Here is a 17,765-nt window from a genome sequence, read left to right as displayed (position 1 = left end):
AAATCCACTATTTTCAATTATGTATGAAGAATCTGCTCAAACTTGTCAGCTAACAATCTAAGACACTATGCTGACTTATTGAATTTCCTTGACGGAGACGATGGTTTTGAAGGAGTAAGTGATTTATCAGCAGGGAAGCATGCAAAAACCGGATAAATACATTTGTTTTGGAAGTTTTTGTCCGGTTCTTGCAAAAAAAAGATGTTTTTAAACGATTCTTGCATTGCAAAATCCATGTCCGGTTTTTGCTCTCAATGTTTTTATCCGATTTTTTGCATTCAAATATCCTTAAACGGGGTTTCCAAACAAAGTTGCACTTATCCGATTTTTGCTTTCAGTCGTTCAAATTAAGGAGTTATATCTTGATGCGATTTCCGGTTCCGGAGTTACACAGTGACTAGTAAAAAAATTCAATTCAATTCAAAAGTACTACTATGAATAAAAAGTTCCCGGAATTTATTAGGAAAATTAAAAATACAAGATTGTTCATCAAAATCGATATTGTCCCCTCCAAAATACTCCCCATCGATTGCAACACGCTTATGCCAGCGCTTGATCCAATCCTCGAAACATTTTTAATATTCAGTTTTCAGTATGGCCATCAAAGCCATCTGCGATTTTTCCATAATCTCATCTCGGGTGCTGATATGCGTTCCACGAAGCGGCTTCTTGAGTCGATCGAATATGAAAAAGTCACAAGGAGCCAAATTAGGCGAATTCGGTGGTTGCTGAATGGTGTTCGTTTTGTTTTTAGCCAAATATTCATGGATAACGATGGCATTGTGTGACGGTGCGTTATCGTAGTGAAATCCACGAGTTGTTTGTCCACAAATCTGGTCTTTTTCGGCGAATTGCTTCACGCAAACGTCTCATAACGCCTAAATAATACTCCTTGTTGACTGTTTGACCTTGTGGAAGGGATTCATGATACACAACACTCTTGCAATCAATGAAAACTGTGAGCATCGCCTACTTTGTCGACTGAAAACGACGTGGTTTTTTTCGGTTGCAGCTCATTCGGTGTACGCCATTCACATGCTTGATGTCTGGATTACGTGTCATACTCGTAAATCCACATCGCGTCTCCAGTAATAATCCGTTTGGTGAATGTTGGGTCAGATTCGGCCTTAAAAATCATGTTTTTTGTGACGTCCTTTTGTACGAAACAGAGGACACGTACAATCTCAGATGAACTCAATACAGCGTAACATTTACAAATGTCCAGGTATCAAGCTGAAATATTGATAGAATATCAATAACAGATGTGGCAACCAGAAACAAAATCTAATCGGATGACTTAGAGCGCCGCATGGTGGTAATTCCGGAAACTGTTTATATCAAGGTAGTTTGTTGCTATGCATGGCGATGCACAGTGGGAAAAAAACTATGAAAACCCGCAAAAAATTCTGTAACTCATGAACTAATAGAGATAGGTCAACAAACTAAAGCGTTTCTTATGTAAAAATGTCCAAGGAAATCAATGGAATGGTTTACAATGGCCGCACGAATCGCAATCCTGCTCGTTTTATCCCAAATGTACAGCAGTTTTGGGATTTCCTATAACTTTCACTCTGTAACTTGAAAAGAAGTCGACTGCAGTATTCTGGGATAGCCTACTTTCATGTAAAAAAGTCTGGAGAATCAATTAGAACGATTCCAATATGTTTTACCATGATTCAACCATACCGATTTAAAAAAAATACCATAAAATGGAGGAAATGGAGTAAAATAGTCATCAAAACGTTTCGTGCGGCCAGTGTAGGTTTTTCCATTCGATTCAACAGACTTTTTTACATAAGATAAGCTAGATTTAGTTAACTTCCAATAAGTTTTACAGAGATTTAAGGACGATTTCCAATTACATATCATGAAATGGAGGAAATGGGGTAAAATAACCACCAAAACGTTTCGTGCGGCCAGTGTACACTCTTCCATTCGATTCTTCAAACATTTTTACATTAAATCAAGCTATTTCAGTAGACCGCACTAGATTTTTTTCAAGTTACAGAACAAATAGTACAGAAAACTTTAAGACTCCTAAGCATTTGGGGTAAAACGAGCAGGATGACGATTCGTGCGGCCATTAAAAACCATTCCATTGAATTTCTTGAATTTTTTGACATGAAAAACACTCTTGTTTGTTGCCTTTTTCCATGGTACCCGATTTTTTTGCGGGTTTCTTGGGTTTTTTCCCACTGTGCGTTGTAAAAACAAATAAAATCTTTTGAGCTTTTCCACATTATTCTTATATAATATGTGTCTTGTTAGTTGATTACTGAAAGTTTGATTTGATTACGGATATATCGGTTCCCAGTTCCCGGAAATAGTGGTGAAATACTTTCAAACGGAGCTCACTTCATTTTGTCATAGCCTCATTTTTAAGCCGAGTTGCACAAACTTAGGCTCAAATTAGTGTCTCGTGATCTTGAATTTTAACCGGATCCAACATCCATATCCGAAGTAAGTTGATTTAGAGTAACAAAATGCAAAAATTGAAGAAATTTCTCCAGATTTCATTCAAAACTATTTCAACTTGTAGATTTTGGATATATCTACTCCTAGTTCCTGGATTCGGAAGTACAGGAAATAGTGTAACTCACTCCATTTTCTCAAAGACGCCTAAGCCGATGTTGATAAACTACGGCTCTAAATAAACGTCTTATAGTCGCATAAGCGGCTGGTGAGTATTTTTTCGGATCCAACTTTCGGTTCTGGAATTACAGGATGCAGTGTGTTAAAAAAAGAGAACTGTCATTTACAGCGATTTTTTTGGTTTTTTTTTAAGATTCACTGAAAAATTTTCAATGGGAATGTTTTAATAATATTTCCGAAAATATATGAGAAAGGCATCATTATATCACTAGTTGGAATAAAATAGGTTCTACTACTGTGGAACGTTTGAATTATATTTCGCTCGGAAACCTTATTCGTCGAAATTTTTTTTATAGGTTGGTGCGACTGTCAGTGACATCTATGCCAAGTGTCACGTCAAAATACGTCACGTGTTTTTCTGAAGTATTCAAAGTGCAATCGGCAACTTTTACAATGAGTTAAATTATTTAACAAAGAAGTTCCATTAATTTTGAATTAAGTCTTACTACTTTTTGCCAATAGAAGAATTTGTACATTTAAAAATAAAACTAACGACAGCTTGTTTCCAAAGCACTCTCATAAATATTTCGAAAGATTTTAAGGTAAACAAAGTATTATTAATAATGTACGCGATCCCGGTAATGAAACATTCTTCTTAAAAAGCAAATTATCGTTCCTCCCTCGATTGATGGTTTCCATTGTTGTCGCCCACATAACTTACACACTAAAATTCGTTCGTTAATTTGTCCTTTTTTGACGAGTTTTGAACAGCCAAACTACTATACATTTCTGTTCTACTGATATATCAGCACAAATAAACATTGGTTGACAGTAGCACCTCAAGGTACCGCTGTGATAAAACGTAATTTTTACTGAAAAAATCACTTACCGAGATTGGTACAACTGAAGTCGGTGAGACAATTCAAGTGTGTAAACACTAAGGTTCAATTCCTTTGTTCTGTATTTTTTTTGACGAAATCTTTCGATAATCAATAGGAACAACCGATATTTCGGTACATGATTTTATTTTACAAGAATTATGCAAATTTTTGCAGGACGATCAATTTTTTTTTTGCAAATTTTCATAACAGAATGCTGTAAATAGGTATACATTTCATACGGTAAAACTGTTTAGTCGTCGAGTACGGTAAAAATCGTACAGTCCATATGGTGAAATTATCTTTCAATAACCGAACTTCTGTAAATACTGCTTGTAGTGAAAAGTAACTGTAAAACAGTTATAAAAATTCAGTATGTGTTTTTAGTATTTTTTCTAATGTCCAAACGAAAATGAAACTTGAATGGTTCGTCGAATGAATTGAGGTACAGGTGTACAAGTTTTTAAAACATTAGAACTACTCAAAGCTTTTTGTTTACTTATAGACAGAAGTAATTCTATATCACTTGTCTACTTGTGCAGTGTTCTGGAAGGCGCTCATAATTCCGGTCAATCGGGATATTTTTCTCTCAGCACTTTTTTATTTTTTCGTGAATAAACAGGGTAATCAAAACACGATCGATTCGAATCTCCTTCATTCGTTTCTGTGACAAAAATTCAAATCCGAAAAACCTAATCGTGAGTTGAAAATTTGAATAGAAATCCAAAAATCTATTTAAATCCAGAACTTTAACCAAAATAAAACAAACACTTAAAAATTACCGAACCATTCGTTAGAATTATTTAGTTTACAATTTACGGTAGTTGTTTGACAATTAAGCAATTATCGAACAAACGGTAATCAATTTAATTACCGAAATAATTACCGAACGTTCAGCTGCTGAAGATTCGGTAACAAAATTGCCGAATTCTGCGAAATTTTCTTAGTGTGTACTTCTTTATTCACGGATCAAATATAAATTCCAACCGAAAGGTAGTGATCCTCCTCCTCCGGTCGTTTCTGTCCATTATTCTGCCGGTACTGGATGGAACCGATGCACATTGAACAAAAACAATAACAGCGCTCTCCGCGCTCTGAAATTGATTCAGAATATTTATTCAGCTTTACGAAAATTCAATTCCTCGTGATGTGCATCAACTTTCTGCTACCATCATCAAGCTGACGTTGAGTGATTTTCAGTTCACTTTCATAGACGACGGTTTTGTTATTCGTTTTAAAATCGTCTTTCATTGAATTGCAAAATGTTTGAAAACAAAAACTCACCACGCACCACGATTGATTGAATATAGTTCCGTTATCAGTTCAACAGGCGACCGAATTCACTGGTCTTGTAAATAGTGTAAACATTGTTTTGCTTTCAATACTGCGGCTCAAAAAGGTCTTTAACTTTTGACGAGAAAAGAGACTCGAAGGGCGAGGAACAATTTGTGGGTTACAAGGGTATAATTAGACTGAGTGTGGTTGAAATTAGGTTCTCAATATTTCTACAAATACACAAATTTCTCAGTTTCAAGTGTTTTGTATCAAGACAGAATTCAAACAACGGTTCATTCAATCAGTGAACCACTAAATCGATCCATTCGACCTTCGGCCCCACAAAACCTGCTACATTGCCATGGGTACGGAATTGTTGATTTTGCTCTTCATTATTCATGATGATCAAAGCTGGTTGACCTATGTTTACCCATTATTTCATACCCAAACCAAATCAACTACATCACACAAAAAGCTGCTTCAACCGTTCATCTGTGGCCGGTATTCATCGCCGTCTATCTACGCACACAAGAATGTGTCGGACGACCGAGTGTTCCTCGCCCAGGTTTGATGATTCAATCAATTACATCCCATCATTCGTCCCTACAGATGTGATGGCAGAATCACGTATGCATGCTAGTCCTTCGGTACCTGCCGGTGTATACTTACTTCTGCAGCACCAGAAGGAGCTGTGCCAATTTGAATGGTCAGCAGACTGTTGGCTTCGAGCCTCTTGGGTAAGTTGTAAAGTATTTACGTACATCGAACAATCAGAGTTCACCGGTCAGCTTTATGTCATCCGATCTCGGAGAGCCCTGCATGGTGAGGTGTGATTATTTAACGCTGTTACCAAAACCATAGTTCCTGCATAGCAATTACCACCGTTTTACCAATATTGAATTATATTGTTTTAAGCCTTCGGTGATCAGTAATCGGTCACATTACACATTACCTTCTAATTTTGAATCTTGAAAATTACATTCATGATTTAGCCTTCCTCAAATTTAAAAACTAAATAAATTCCTTGTTGAAAATGTAAATACGATCAATAAGGGATACCAAAATTGTATCTGGGGTTGTTTCGTTTTTTCTATCTAAATTAGTCATAATCTTGGCCTCGTTAATAGTTAAAATAACAAAAATTATAACTCAATTTAACCTAGGTGATAACAAAATTGTTACAAACCTTGATATGTAAATACCGATATTATATATAAATTTGTTACAAATTTAGTACGACTTTTCAGCTGTTATTACCCATTTCTTGGGGGGAAAGGCTTTATCGTGCAAATCTAAAAATAGATTTCGCGAAGTAAGGTGAAATTGTATACCTTTAGACGATTTGATTTGCGATAAAAAAAACATGAACAATTAAGCGACTGGTTTCGATCCGGAAAGTTTTGAGTAGCCAACATACGCTACGATTGCATCGGGACATGAGAACCAACTGAGGTTGGGAGGATATATTGGCATCATATAATAACTAGTGTAAGGCCATATTGCTACAAAAATAATCTATCGCTCTCCACCTCTTTCGTCGTTTCCTTCTAACCGGCATAGAAATGACAAAGGGGCTATTTTAGAACTATGAGCAAGCTTTTTTTTCGGTACTGAAGAATACTTGTAAATGAACGGAAATGATTAAATTCAGTGAAACAAAACTACCTTATAGAATCTGAGGAAACTAAATAATGAATGATAGTTTTTCAGTTTTTCCTTCTTTGTACCAAGAGGGCCGACTTTCAATTCGAATCAGTTCGCTCGTTCAATTGAAGTAGTGAATTGTCTATACGTGTATGTATGTCGATTGGCGGGTATATTTGATTAAAATGTGCACTTAATTTTCTCGGAGATGAATGAATCGATGTTCGTAAATTTAGATTAGAATAAAAATTCGTTTGAAAGTCAGTGGAAAATCAGAACTGTATATAACATCGATTCGAATAGCAAATTTTTATGATTGATGATCAACCCATTGCCTATTAGTCACATTAGTTTGCGATATCTGCAGCCAAAAGACCCGACAATAATGTCAAAATTGAACTTTTATTCCAGTTCGATTGTATGATATCTACCTAGATTGACTCACAGAAAAATGATTCAAATGGAAAGTCTCATAATGCTTGGGTTGGTTGCTTTAAACTCTACATTGCAAACTTCGAATCCCAGCTGATGGTTCCGGATTGGAAGTAATCAAAATACTACGAAATGCGACTATCATAAATTTATCAGATATGGATAGATTGAACTTTTCAAATCGAAGGTATTATGGTACGATAAATAGTTTTTGTCTGATTCATGAATGTAAAAATGTTCAGGCAATGATATAGATGACAACGGGCAAAATTCGATATCTGCAAATCGTAAATCATATTAATTGATGACCTAACCAACTTATTTCGATTTTACTGATTTTTGATCCAAAAATTGTGAAAGTGATTCGATATTACTTTAGTTTGCGTTAGGCCATGATGATATCATCAGCGCCACTAAAGAACATTTTTCAATGTAATATTAACAAAGTTTTTTATTTAGAACTACGTAAAAAATCATCAGATCAACATAGTATAAAATACAGCAAGAACTAAACATAAATCGATACGAATTTTTAAAAAAAAAATTTCTCTAATTTCAGTACATCCGGGGTCCGTTAAACTTAAGTCGCTATTTTCAATCTGCAACTAAAGGACCTATAAATCGAGAAAGTTTTGAGCTGAGTTTAGATTTTGTTTTTGAGCCCAGTTTAGATTTTGTTTTCCGTTTATTGCAGCGTCACTTTTGAAGACGTTTTGAATTTTTTAACACATCACTCTGTGTTTTCGGAAACAAAAATCGGCCACCGATAAAATTGAGGAGTTTAAGCATTTATTTATTTTAAAATTTTATTATTAAAAACAAACATCTCAATGGTACAAATTGTCATTATTTAGTTTGAAATAAGAGTTAAAATATATAAAATCATAGCAAAGTCTGCATAAGAAAATAGCAACAAAATGTAAAATTCTGTCTTTATGATGTCAAAACAAGAACAAAATATTTATAAAAGACGAATTTTCCAGTTTTTTTTATATTCTAACGTTCATAATAAAATAATTTCATAATCATTTCTCTTATCTGATTCGACTGAATCAATTGTTCTTCATGAGATTGGAATACCCATCAATAACTGAATAAGAATGAATCTAATTTGATGCTTAACAGATATTGTACAATTTCTTGTTTCCTTCGATGAAATATCAAGAAAATATCAAGTGTCGTTATGACAGCACAGAAACATCAAGGCAGGATATGATGGTACAATTTGTTGTTATTTTGATCTTTATTTGCTATTTGCATCTACCTGGGATAGTTGCCCGCCGGCCATTTCGCAGTGTACCATTTGGCTATTTTCTCGAACGCACTCACACATTAGTGTAAACGAAAAGGGCTCTCTTTAGTTTCACTAATGGAGGTCCCTACTATGACGATTTTTTCTTCGCACAGATTCACTACTCCGCAGTTTTATTTATTTATGAATTTTCCATCTATTTCAACCCGGTGGATGTTGTCGACCCGCATCGGTCCGATCATCGGGAGTAGAATTTTTCGCAAAAAAGTGAAATTTTCTGATTTCAGAATTGATAATAACTAAGATGTGTTGATTGGAATGGTACTAGCAGTTTTTATGATAAAATAATTTTCATTTTTATTATTACCTTGCAAAATCGAAACGAAGAGGTGGGACGAAAATGGCCGCTTTTTGGTGTGACTAAAATGACCATTAAGAAGTGTATCGAAAATATCGCTATCCACAAACGAATTTTCGAACTTTTGATCGAAAGCTCTTCATCAAGTTCCGGACAAGTGTTGAATCGCATTTTTTGGACGCTTGAGCTCACATTCTTTCGAATTCCTGCATGTTCCCAGCTGCCTCACCAGTCTTCTTGAAGACCCTCTTCACGATTGCCCACTAACGTTCGATGGGTCGAAGCTGAGGCCAATTTGGTGGATTGATATTTTCCTTGACGAAACTTATATCCTTTTCCGCAAACCAATTGAGAGTGTTTTGGCATAGTGAGCCGACGCTAAATCCCGCCAAAACAGTGGAAGTATATTATGCTTCTTATATAAAGGCAATAATCTCTTCTGGAGACACTCAGATCGATAGATTTCTGCATTTATGGTTCCGGTAGTGCAAAAAATGGTTGACTTCAAACCACAGGAGCATATTGCTTGCCATACCAGTACCTTTCGACCGAATTTCTCCACTTGAATCGACCTGTCCCCATCACTCACATCCTCCCCAACGACGACAGTAAAGTATTGTGAACCTGGAAGGGTTTTTGAGCCCGTCGTTATATAAGTCTCATCGTCCATCAAAACGCATGCATCCGGACACTGCAAAAGATGCGAATACAATTTACGGGCCCTGGTTGCTGCTCGCTTCTTCTGTTCTACACTTTGTTTCGAGATTTCCGGCTTCTTGTAGGTCTTCAGGTGATTTCGCCTCTTGATACTCGCTCCTGCTTTTTTGGCCAAATCACGTATTGACATTGATTTGTTCTTCATGATTAGAGATTCCAATACTTTCTGGTCCAGTTTCGGGTTGGAAGAACCGGGTTTTCTGACTCTTCCTGGTAGCTCATCCAAAGAATAGTGTTCCCCAAACTTATCAACGATGGTTTTAACACTGGCATGACGAACTAAATACCGCTTCGCCAATTTTCGCATAGTAATACCCTTCTCACTTAGCCATGTGTCCAGAATCTTAAGGTCTGAGGACAGAGGGTAGCGTGTTGAGTTTTAAATCGACCACGTGGCTCTCTCAATTCCCTTTGCACATAGTATTTCTCTTGTACTCTCTCGTATATGAGCAAACTGTACCGGGTTGCATGCATACATTATTATTTTTTGATGAGAAGTTTTATCACATTAATCTATCGTATAGGTTGGACATTACATGGATTCCAATGAACAATGAAAAAATATACAACTTTCACAAAGACTTTCACACAAGTCTGTGTGTTTGGCAGAATTGTCGAGCCAATTTTATTTTTCTCTCCTTTTTCAGAATGCTATCAGGAAACCAAAGCAAAAAAATGGCGGATGCATTGAAACTGACTTTGTTTCACAGTAAAATACAAGACTTTATTTTTTATCGCGATAACATATATGTTTTTATGTACTAATCGCATCTAAACTAAATTATCTAGACTTTGTCATGGTACATTTATGGTACATGCCTTTAAAGCCGAGATATTCGATGAACAAGTAGAGGTATGAATTTTCGAGCGTTCCAATTTTCAGCAGTTCTTCACTCAGAAAAAAATACTACACGGCCGCTTAACTCAATGAATCATTCTGAAAATTTCACAGAATATTCTCAACTAAATTTCGAAGACATTGTCAGGTGGGTTTTTCCATATTCTGCACCGTTTCCAACAAAATTTAATTTGAAACGGGAAAATAGCAAAAAACCTACCACTTTACGGTATTGTCCTCAGTCCTTAATTTTCACTTCCTTTTCAATACGAGACATTTTTAAAATGCAGAATTACAACAGCACAAACAAGTAAACAAACGAAAGCTGACAGCCAGACGCATAGCATGCTGTGATCTGAGTATAAAAAACCTATTTTAATCCACCTAGTGGTGTAGTGATGCCTATCTCATATCAATCATACTATCATATATAATACTGTGGTATTCTTCAAAATAATTTTCTTCGATTCTTTTTTTTACCGTCTACTGATAAAAACTATCATTGGAAAAGATTTGAGGTCGATTTAGAAATTTTTTTAAGGTTTTTCCCTATTTTCAGTGATGGTATACAATTTTTACCCTATATTTCCGGATCCGGAAGTCGAATCCGCATGAAATTCAGGAATTAAGCATGGGACCACCGGACCTTTCATTTGAATCTAAGTTTGCGAAAATCGGTTCAGCCATCTCCGAGAAAAGTTAGTGCAAAAAAACGTTACATACACACATACGCACATACACACACATACTCACACAGACAGTTTGCGTACTCGATGAACTGAGTCGAATGGTATATTACACTCGACCCTCCGGGCCTTGGTTCAAAAGTCGGTTTTCATAGTGATTGCATAACCTTTCTATATGAGAAAGGCAAAACCATAACAATTAAATGATCTGATGTATGAACAACATAAACGTATGTGGATAGCTTATTTTCAATACACTCCTTAGACTTAGTCTGAGTTGGGATTTTTTTTTTCACACTTGCTGATTTTATGAAACTCCACACTGTTTTCGGAAACGCACCAACGAAATAGTCGAAAAATCTCCAAATCTCGAACAAAATCAATAATCAATAATGAATCAGAATTCGTAAAACCGTCCCAAAAAAATATTATTATTTTTTCGTCAAGTGTTGATAATTTGGTTCTATTTGATTTAATTATTTAAGGGGTTACACCACTGTAGTAAAATAAGAAAAGGACTTCTTTGGGGAATTATTTTGGGATCCAAAAAATGGAGTAATCAGAATTTTGTATAAAGTACTTTTTAATATGTATATTTAAGTACAAAAAATGATCAGTTCTAAAAATTAAAAAACAAAATGGCGGCTTGGCGGCATTTCCGCGAAGTTTTCGATCTAGAACAAAAAACAAAAAAGCAAAGCCTTGGTATTACATTCCTGTCGTGGAATTTGACCTTCTGTTTCAACAGACTTCGTAGCCGATTCAGAGTGTAAAGAATCATTGCATGGCTGGTGCAACGATTCAACTGACACTACGAATTCTTCCAGGTCGGGGCTCGAACACACGACAGCTTGTTTGTAAGACCTGTACCCTATGCATTGAACCGCCAACCCGGGTTAGAACAAAAAATAAAACAGTTTCTAATTTCATATTACAGTGTGCATAGAGGTACGTAAGGGTTTTTTAATTAATTGATTTACTGTAAAATGGCAGCCCTTTGAAAATAAAACCGCATTTTTTCATCACAAAATTGTTCATAAAAATTATTCACAATTTTCAAAAAGCCCTACGTGCCGCTGTGGAGATAACTATCGAGAATATTCTGTAAAATTTTTGAATCGATTGATCAAGATTTACTTGACTTATGTTTCCGGCCAGCTCAAAAAACGTGGTTCTGAGATAAACGCGTCTATAGTTTTCGGTGCTGTAAGATCGTATCTCATACTCACATGCCATTAATCGACAATGCCGGACCATACAATTCGCCTTCGTTGTCGATATCCTCCTCTTATTGGGCCTTCTTAAGGCCTTCAAGAACCGTTATTCTATTCACTCGTGTCGCACCTGCAGAGAAGGATGACGCGCGCGAACACAAAAGGTGCTCGGAGCAGGGTTGCAAACGGTACTGGAGAATGACACGAAACAGCAGACATTCAAACTGCGCAAATGACAGCAGTCGCCGATTGTACTTGGCCACGACTGCAGGAGATGAAAAATGTCATAGGTCTCATGACATTTTTTCTCGTGAATGACGCCGTATGCTCTCGTCGATAGCTGTTCTAATCTTTTCAATCTGAGAATGGCTAGCCACAATAAACAGTAGCTCCTTCCAAATTCAACAACTTTCGAGAGGCAGTCGCCAACAAGGCTTAACTTTAAAATTCGTTTTATGTCGATTCTCATGAGGTGTAGGGGGACATGCACAAGAAAGTCTTGCTTCCCAATGCAGATGTTTTTTTTTTGTGTATCCTTACGTGTTTTGTTTCTCTGCACTCCCGTTGGAAGGAAGCGGTTCAGTGAGAAAAGCAAAGTAAATGCTTTGACTTTGAATTTGGATGCACTTTTTCGATCAAACAATTGAAGCCCGTTCAGCATGAACAAGAATTGTAGAAGTAATAGGAGCGCAAAACTTATTCTCTCTGCTGTAAGATTTCTTGCCTTTGCGTCATATTAGAAAGGCAAAAGCTGCGCTCCTGATAATTCGTGTATGAAATTTATGTAAATAATTGTAATATTTTTGAAACATCTGCATGAACAAGCTTTGTGATTGAATTTTTTCAAAACTGAAATTGAACCGATAATAAAAACACCGCCGTTCGCATTAAATTTATCGCCACAGATCAATCACAGCGGATATAACAGTCCCGTTATGAAAATGTCATGACATTTTGAGCTCGTGACATTCTCGAAACCCGTGACCAAAAATGAACAAAGCAGCTATTTATCCAGTATGTACCTACACTACCACAAAGCGAACGCTGTGGCTTTGACTGATGTGAGAGAGTGCGACAAAATTAACTGCTCTCAATATTGCTGTCGTGTGTCGTGGCTCGCATGATTGCGCCAAGCTCTCGTGTCATTGCGAGTTGGCTACTGTTGAACGTAGCAGCTGCGCATATCGTTGGCAGTGACTGTCTTATGCTTGGCAACAGTATAAAAAAATGTCAAATTTTCGCACCCCTGGCTCGGAGTATAATGATCGAAGTCTCGCGGTAGAACTCGAATTTAAGACGTCTAGAAATTTTACCCGCTTTTCATCTTTTGGAATATTATTCTTAAGATCATACATGACCTTTTGCAATGGAAAAAAAATTTCCGATTTTTTGAAAATTTTACAGTGGCAGTAACCTTTTTAATTTTTTTTCTCAAAAAGTAAAAAAAAATAGGTTTTGGTATTTTGTTTGACAGTTTTGTTCCGGTTGATTAGAAATTTTAACACTATATTATTGAAATGTTTAACTACAAGAAAAAGTAAAATAAAAACGATTTTGCGGAACTGTTATCCCTTAGCCTATTTTTTACACAAGACCAAAAGTGGCCCTTTTTCGCCCCTCGGTCTTCCCTATACACGATTTTTACTAGTCTTTTCATCAAGTGATTGCATATCTTGAGAAATACGAACATGTCGATACAGCCTCAATTTAGTTTACTCGGTATTTAACTCATCAATAATGTGTTGATAGTTATTATTATTATCTTTCCGGGCAACGACAGAATAAGTTGTTCATCGTATTCCGCCCCAATTGCATTTTACTCTTGTACTCACTCGCCATAAATCAATCGGCCCACACTCTCCTCAGTGTTGCAAAAGGCCCTGTAGGGATGGTGCCACGTTCTGATATTGTCAGGTGGTAGTAGTTTCAGTTTCTCCGAGGCTTGACTAATTACAGTTTTAGCTTATAAATAGTCCATTACAACCCACACATCGAAAATGTTGATCCCATCTCCATTGTTTCCCGACCTGCACTTCCAGGGAACACCCAGGCTTTTCACCGATGCAGCTTTCCGCAAAGTCTCAATGTCAGATTATAATTTCTCTGATTTATCAGGCGACCTTTTCTGCGAGCTCGTTTATCAGTGCTGCTATTCCTAGACAATTCCACTTGTCAGTTCTAGCTCGAAGCAGATTAAATTTATTGCGCCCCCATAAACTGTAATTAAATTGTGCTGGATATTTTGATTAATGCCATCGTATCGTTTGCAATGTGTCTGGTTTCAGAGTCCAGCAGGATAATAAACTATGGGACTCCTTCCAGGATCCGCCGGTGCAGCAAAGTTCCGGTTCAACGGCCAACCAAGAGTATCTGTCCATGTTTATCAAATGCCTGAAGGTGTTCACCTATGTTTTCGTGTTCTTGGTGACACTGACCGCGGCATGCTTCTCCAAGATGTCCTTCCTGCTGATGACATCCAATATCAAAGAGGGCACGAAAAATCGCTACTGTGACGTACGGCGTATGTTTCGAAAGGCAGATGCATTTCTACTTATTTTTCAATTTATTTTCTAATCATTTTTTTTTCACTTCCACACCGGATCAGAACCGGACAAACAGTTCGAGGCGTACATTCCTACTGAACAGCGCATAGCATGGATATGGGCCATTATTTTCTCATTCGTCGTTCCGGAACTGGGAACATTAATTCGAGCGGCCCGAATATGTTTCTTCAAAAACATCGCCCGTCCAACCTGGGGTCAACTGTTGGCAGTAAGCGTGATGGAAGCCTTTCACGTGATTGGCCTGGCCATGCTGGCTTTTCTCATCTTTCCCAATTTGGATGCCATCAAAGCGGTAATGCTCACCAACTGTGTCTGTCTGGTTCCCGGTCTGCTCGGACTACTTTCGCGATCCTCTTCGGAGGCGAAGCTGCCATTCAAGTATGCCATCGATGTGTTGGCCATCAGCGCCCAAGTGACGGGATTCGTGGTTTGGCCCATGCTGAACAACACCGTCGAGCTGTGGTTCATTCCGATTGCGGTTTTCCTAGTGTCATGCCACTGGTGGGAGAACTACCTCTCGCCGAAAAGTTTTTTCCGTAAGTAGTAGAGTTTTTCGATCTAAAACTATGGAATATTGATAATGCCATTCGAGATAGGTTAATAAGCAGTTTTACATCAGTTTGCCATCGAAAAATCCGGCAGCATATTTATGCCTCTTATTTTCTTTTTCTTTTTTGTTCACTCTCTCACTAGGACCATTTGCCACGCTGGCCACCGTTCGGGAGAAGCTAACCGAGTCCAGATATTGCATGTATATGTACGTATCACCCTTCAAAGTGGCGCTCTTCCTGGCCGCCGGAGTGTATCTGTCCGGGCAGTCCGTTCACAACTTTTTTGGCATGTTCGTCGATGGGTGGGGCAATCACACCATTATCGTTCGGGAGGTGAGTTATTGGCTGTGCTAAAACAGATAAAAAATCACTTTCATTCAAGTGATTGCCGATTTGGGATTTTTTATTTGGAAAATGCGAAAACACCACCGATTTGCTAGTTGGTGCCAGCCAACAGTAGCAGTAGCAGTAGTAGCAGTAGTAACAGCAGCAGCGTCAGATAGAACGTGATCCCATCAACGCTTACGGGATTATCTTTCAGCGTTCGTTGGTAGATTTTTTTTTGTTTTTTTTTTTTGCTTTCATTCCTTTACTACTCTTCTTTCTCCACAGTTACAGAAGGTTTTAATCAATACCCTCTGCAGTATCACATTTTACACTGCGATGGCATGTGCCAGTGGCAGTTACAACTACTGCTGCAACTGCGATAAAAACTCGGTTCCACCGATCATCGATTTGTGGTGGAGCATTTGAAAGGCTTGGGATGCCACTGCAAATTTCTTTTGCGGATTTTCCAAACAGACCGAGATTTTTTTTTTCATTGTCAACAGATCAATGAATGACTGACTGCTGATACCGACTCAACACTTTTGATCCTGGCAGACGTATTACATTGTCACGTTTTCCGCCTCCGACCAGCGAAAAGCTATCCGAACTAAAACAAAATGCTCCGTGTTTCAAGAGACACATCAGATAGAGTAGCGCAATAGTGGAAAAGTGCTGCGAACAAAAAGACAGAATTGCGTCAGGAAATTGTATGGGAAAAATTGCTCCCGATAAATTGAAGCCAGCGGCCGGAGGATTTATTGCCGTCATTAATGGTTCGATGAGTTTGTTTCAGTGCTTTTGTTTTTTTTTTTGTTTCGCCGCACAGAGAATTAATTGAATTTTTGTTAAACTATCATGACTACTCGTTAAGGAAGTACTCGTTTACAATTGATATTTCTTTTATTATTGGTTGATACGATTTACGGTGTGCTTTTAATACGGAACTTGTTACCAGTTCTTTTTTATGTGAACTGAAAATCTGTTCGAATCACGATATCACGACCGGAACACATAATTCATAATTTCAATGGGAAAAAAGAGTTCACTTTTTTACCCCCAAATTTATGCTACGTGCATATACCCATTTTCAAATTTGTTTTACGTTTCCTCTTTGACTCATCAGTGCATAGCAGTTTATGTTGAACTGCTAGCGCGACCGCGACATAATTTATAGCAAATCGGATAAATTTCCCAAAAGTTCTACAATACCTTTGAAAAAAAAACCTGTTATGCTTTAGAAAGTACACAGAAAGAAATCCGTTATCGTTTTCACGGTTAAAAATCATGAAATGAACCATTATGTCTTTATCTCGTAGTCAAGACGATTGTTCATGATTTTATGAGCAAAATAATTGACTCATCAGTGCGTAGCAGTTTTTGTTGAACAGACGTAAAAGTTAACGCTACTTGCAAAACACATTTTGCTCTTACACTGGTGTGTAATGCCTAAGCTATTGTCAAAAGTACATCAATGCTATAAGGCACTGTCCTTGGGTTTGTTCGAACCAATGATGTTGAACTTTGAACATTTGAAATTGTTCATGATTGATTTTCTCTATAAAATTACAAGTCACAGTCCTGTGGAGTTGTTCGAACTGTTGACGTACACAACTATTGTCTATTGTCAATTAGTAAAAATTTCGCATTTATATAAAGACTCGCGCTTGATTCAATAGATAATCAGAGCGATGTTTTTTAACTGGTATGTTGATTTCTCATGCTCCAAAACCATCGTCTCTGTTTGGGAAATCCCGAAAGCCAGTATTGTGTATAAGATTTATAACAGGTAAAATAATAGCCGCTGGTATTTAAATGCCGAATCTTGCTGAAGAACGTACTTTACCACTACAACTACTTTTTAACTTATCACTTAATAAATATTCTTTTCCTTAAGCATGGAAATGGAAATACTCAAAAATCTGAAAGTGCTTATATATGCAGACGACATGAAACTCTTCATGGAAATTAAAAATATCAACGACGCTGTAATATTCCAGAACGAAATCAATCTATTCCACATTTGGTGCTGCAAAAGTCTACTCCAACTCAATGTAAAAAAATGTAACTCAATAACTTTCAGTAGGAAAAATGAAACTATATCTACAAACATACATCTAGGAAATCAACTTGTAGAAAAATGTAAAATTGTAAGAGATTTAGGCGTAATCTTAGACTCCAAGCTCACTTTTGTGGAACACTACAATACCATAATCAATAAAGCAAATAGCATGCTGGGCTTTATTAAACGCTTCAGTCATAACTTTCAGGACCCATACACAATAAAATTATTATACACTACATATGTCAGACCTATTTTGGAATATTGCAGCCTAGTATGGAATCCATACAATATTATTCACGAAGAACGCATCGAATCTATTCAAAAACAATTTCTTTTATATGCACTTCGTAAATTAAACTGGACAGCATTTCCTCT

General features: G+C 37.0%; 1 protein-coding gene across 1 annotated transcript in view; it reads left to right on the top strand.

Moving 5' to 3' along the window:
• Positions 1-17,765, top strand: part of LOC131429759 (chitin synthase chs-2-like) — a 43,392-nt gene that overhangs the window by 6,145 nt on the left and 19,482 nt on the right. Inside the window, exons 2-4 of the mRNA XM_058594089.1 lie at positions 14,172-14,407; positions 14,492-14,986; positions 15,144-15,334. Coding sequence (XP_058450072.1) covers positions 14,172-14,407; positions 14,492-14,986; positions 15,144-15,334 — 922 coding nt within the window. The remainder of the gene's footprint in view (positions 1-14,171; positions 14,408-14,491; positions 14,987-15,143; positions 15,335-17,765) is intronic.

Source organism: Malaya genurostris, chromosome 2 (assembly GCF_030247185.1).
Source record: "Malaya genurostris strain Urasoe2022 chromosome 2, Malgen_1.1, whole genome shotgun sequence".
NCBI classification, from domain to species: Eukaryota; Metazoa; Arthropoda; class Insecta; order Diptera; family Culicidae; genus Malaya; species Malaya genurostris.
Note: the sequence above shows the minus strand (reverse complement) of the source record. Positions and strands in the feature narration are given on the sequence as shown.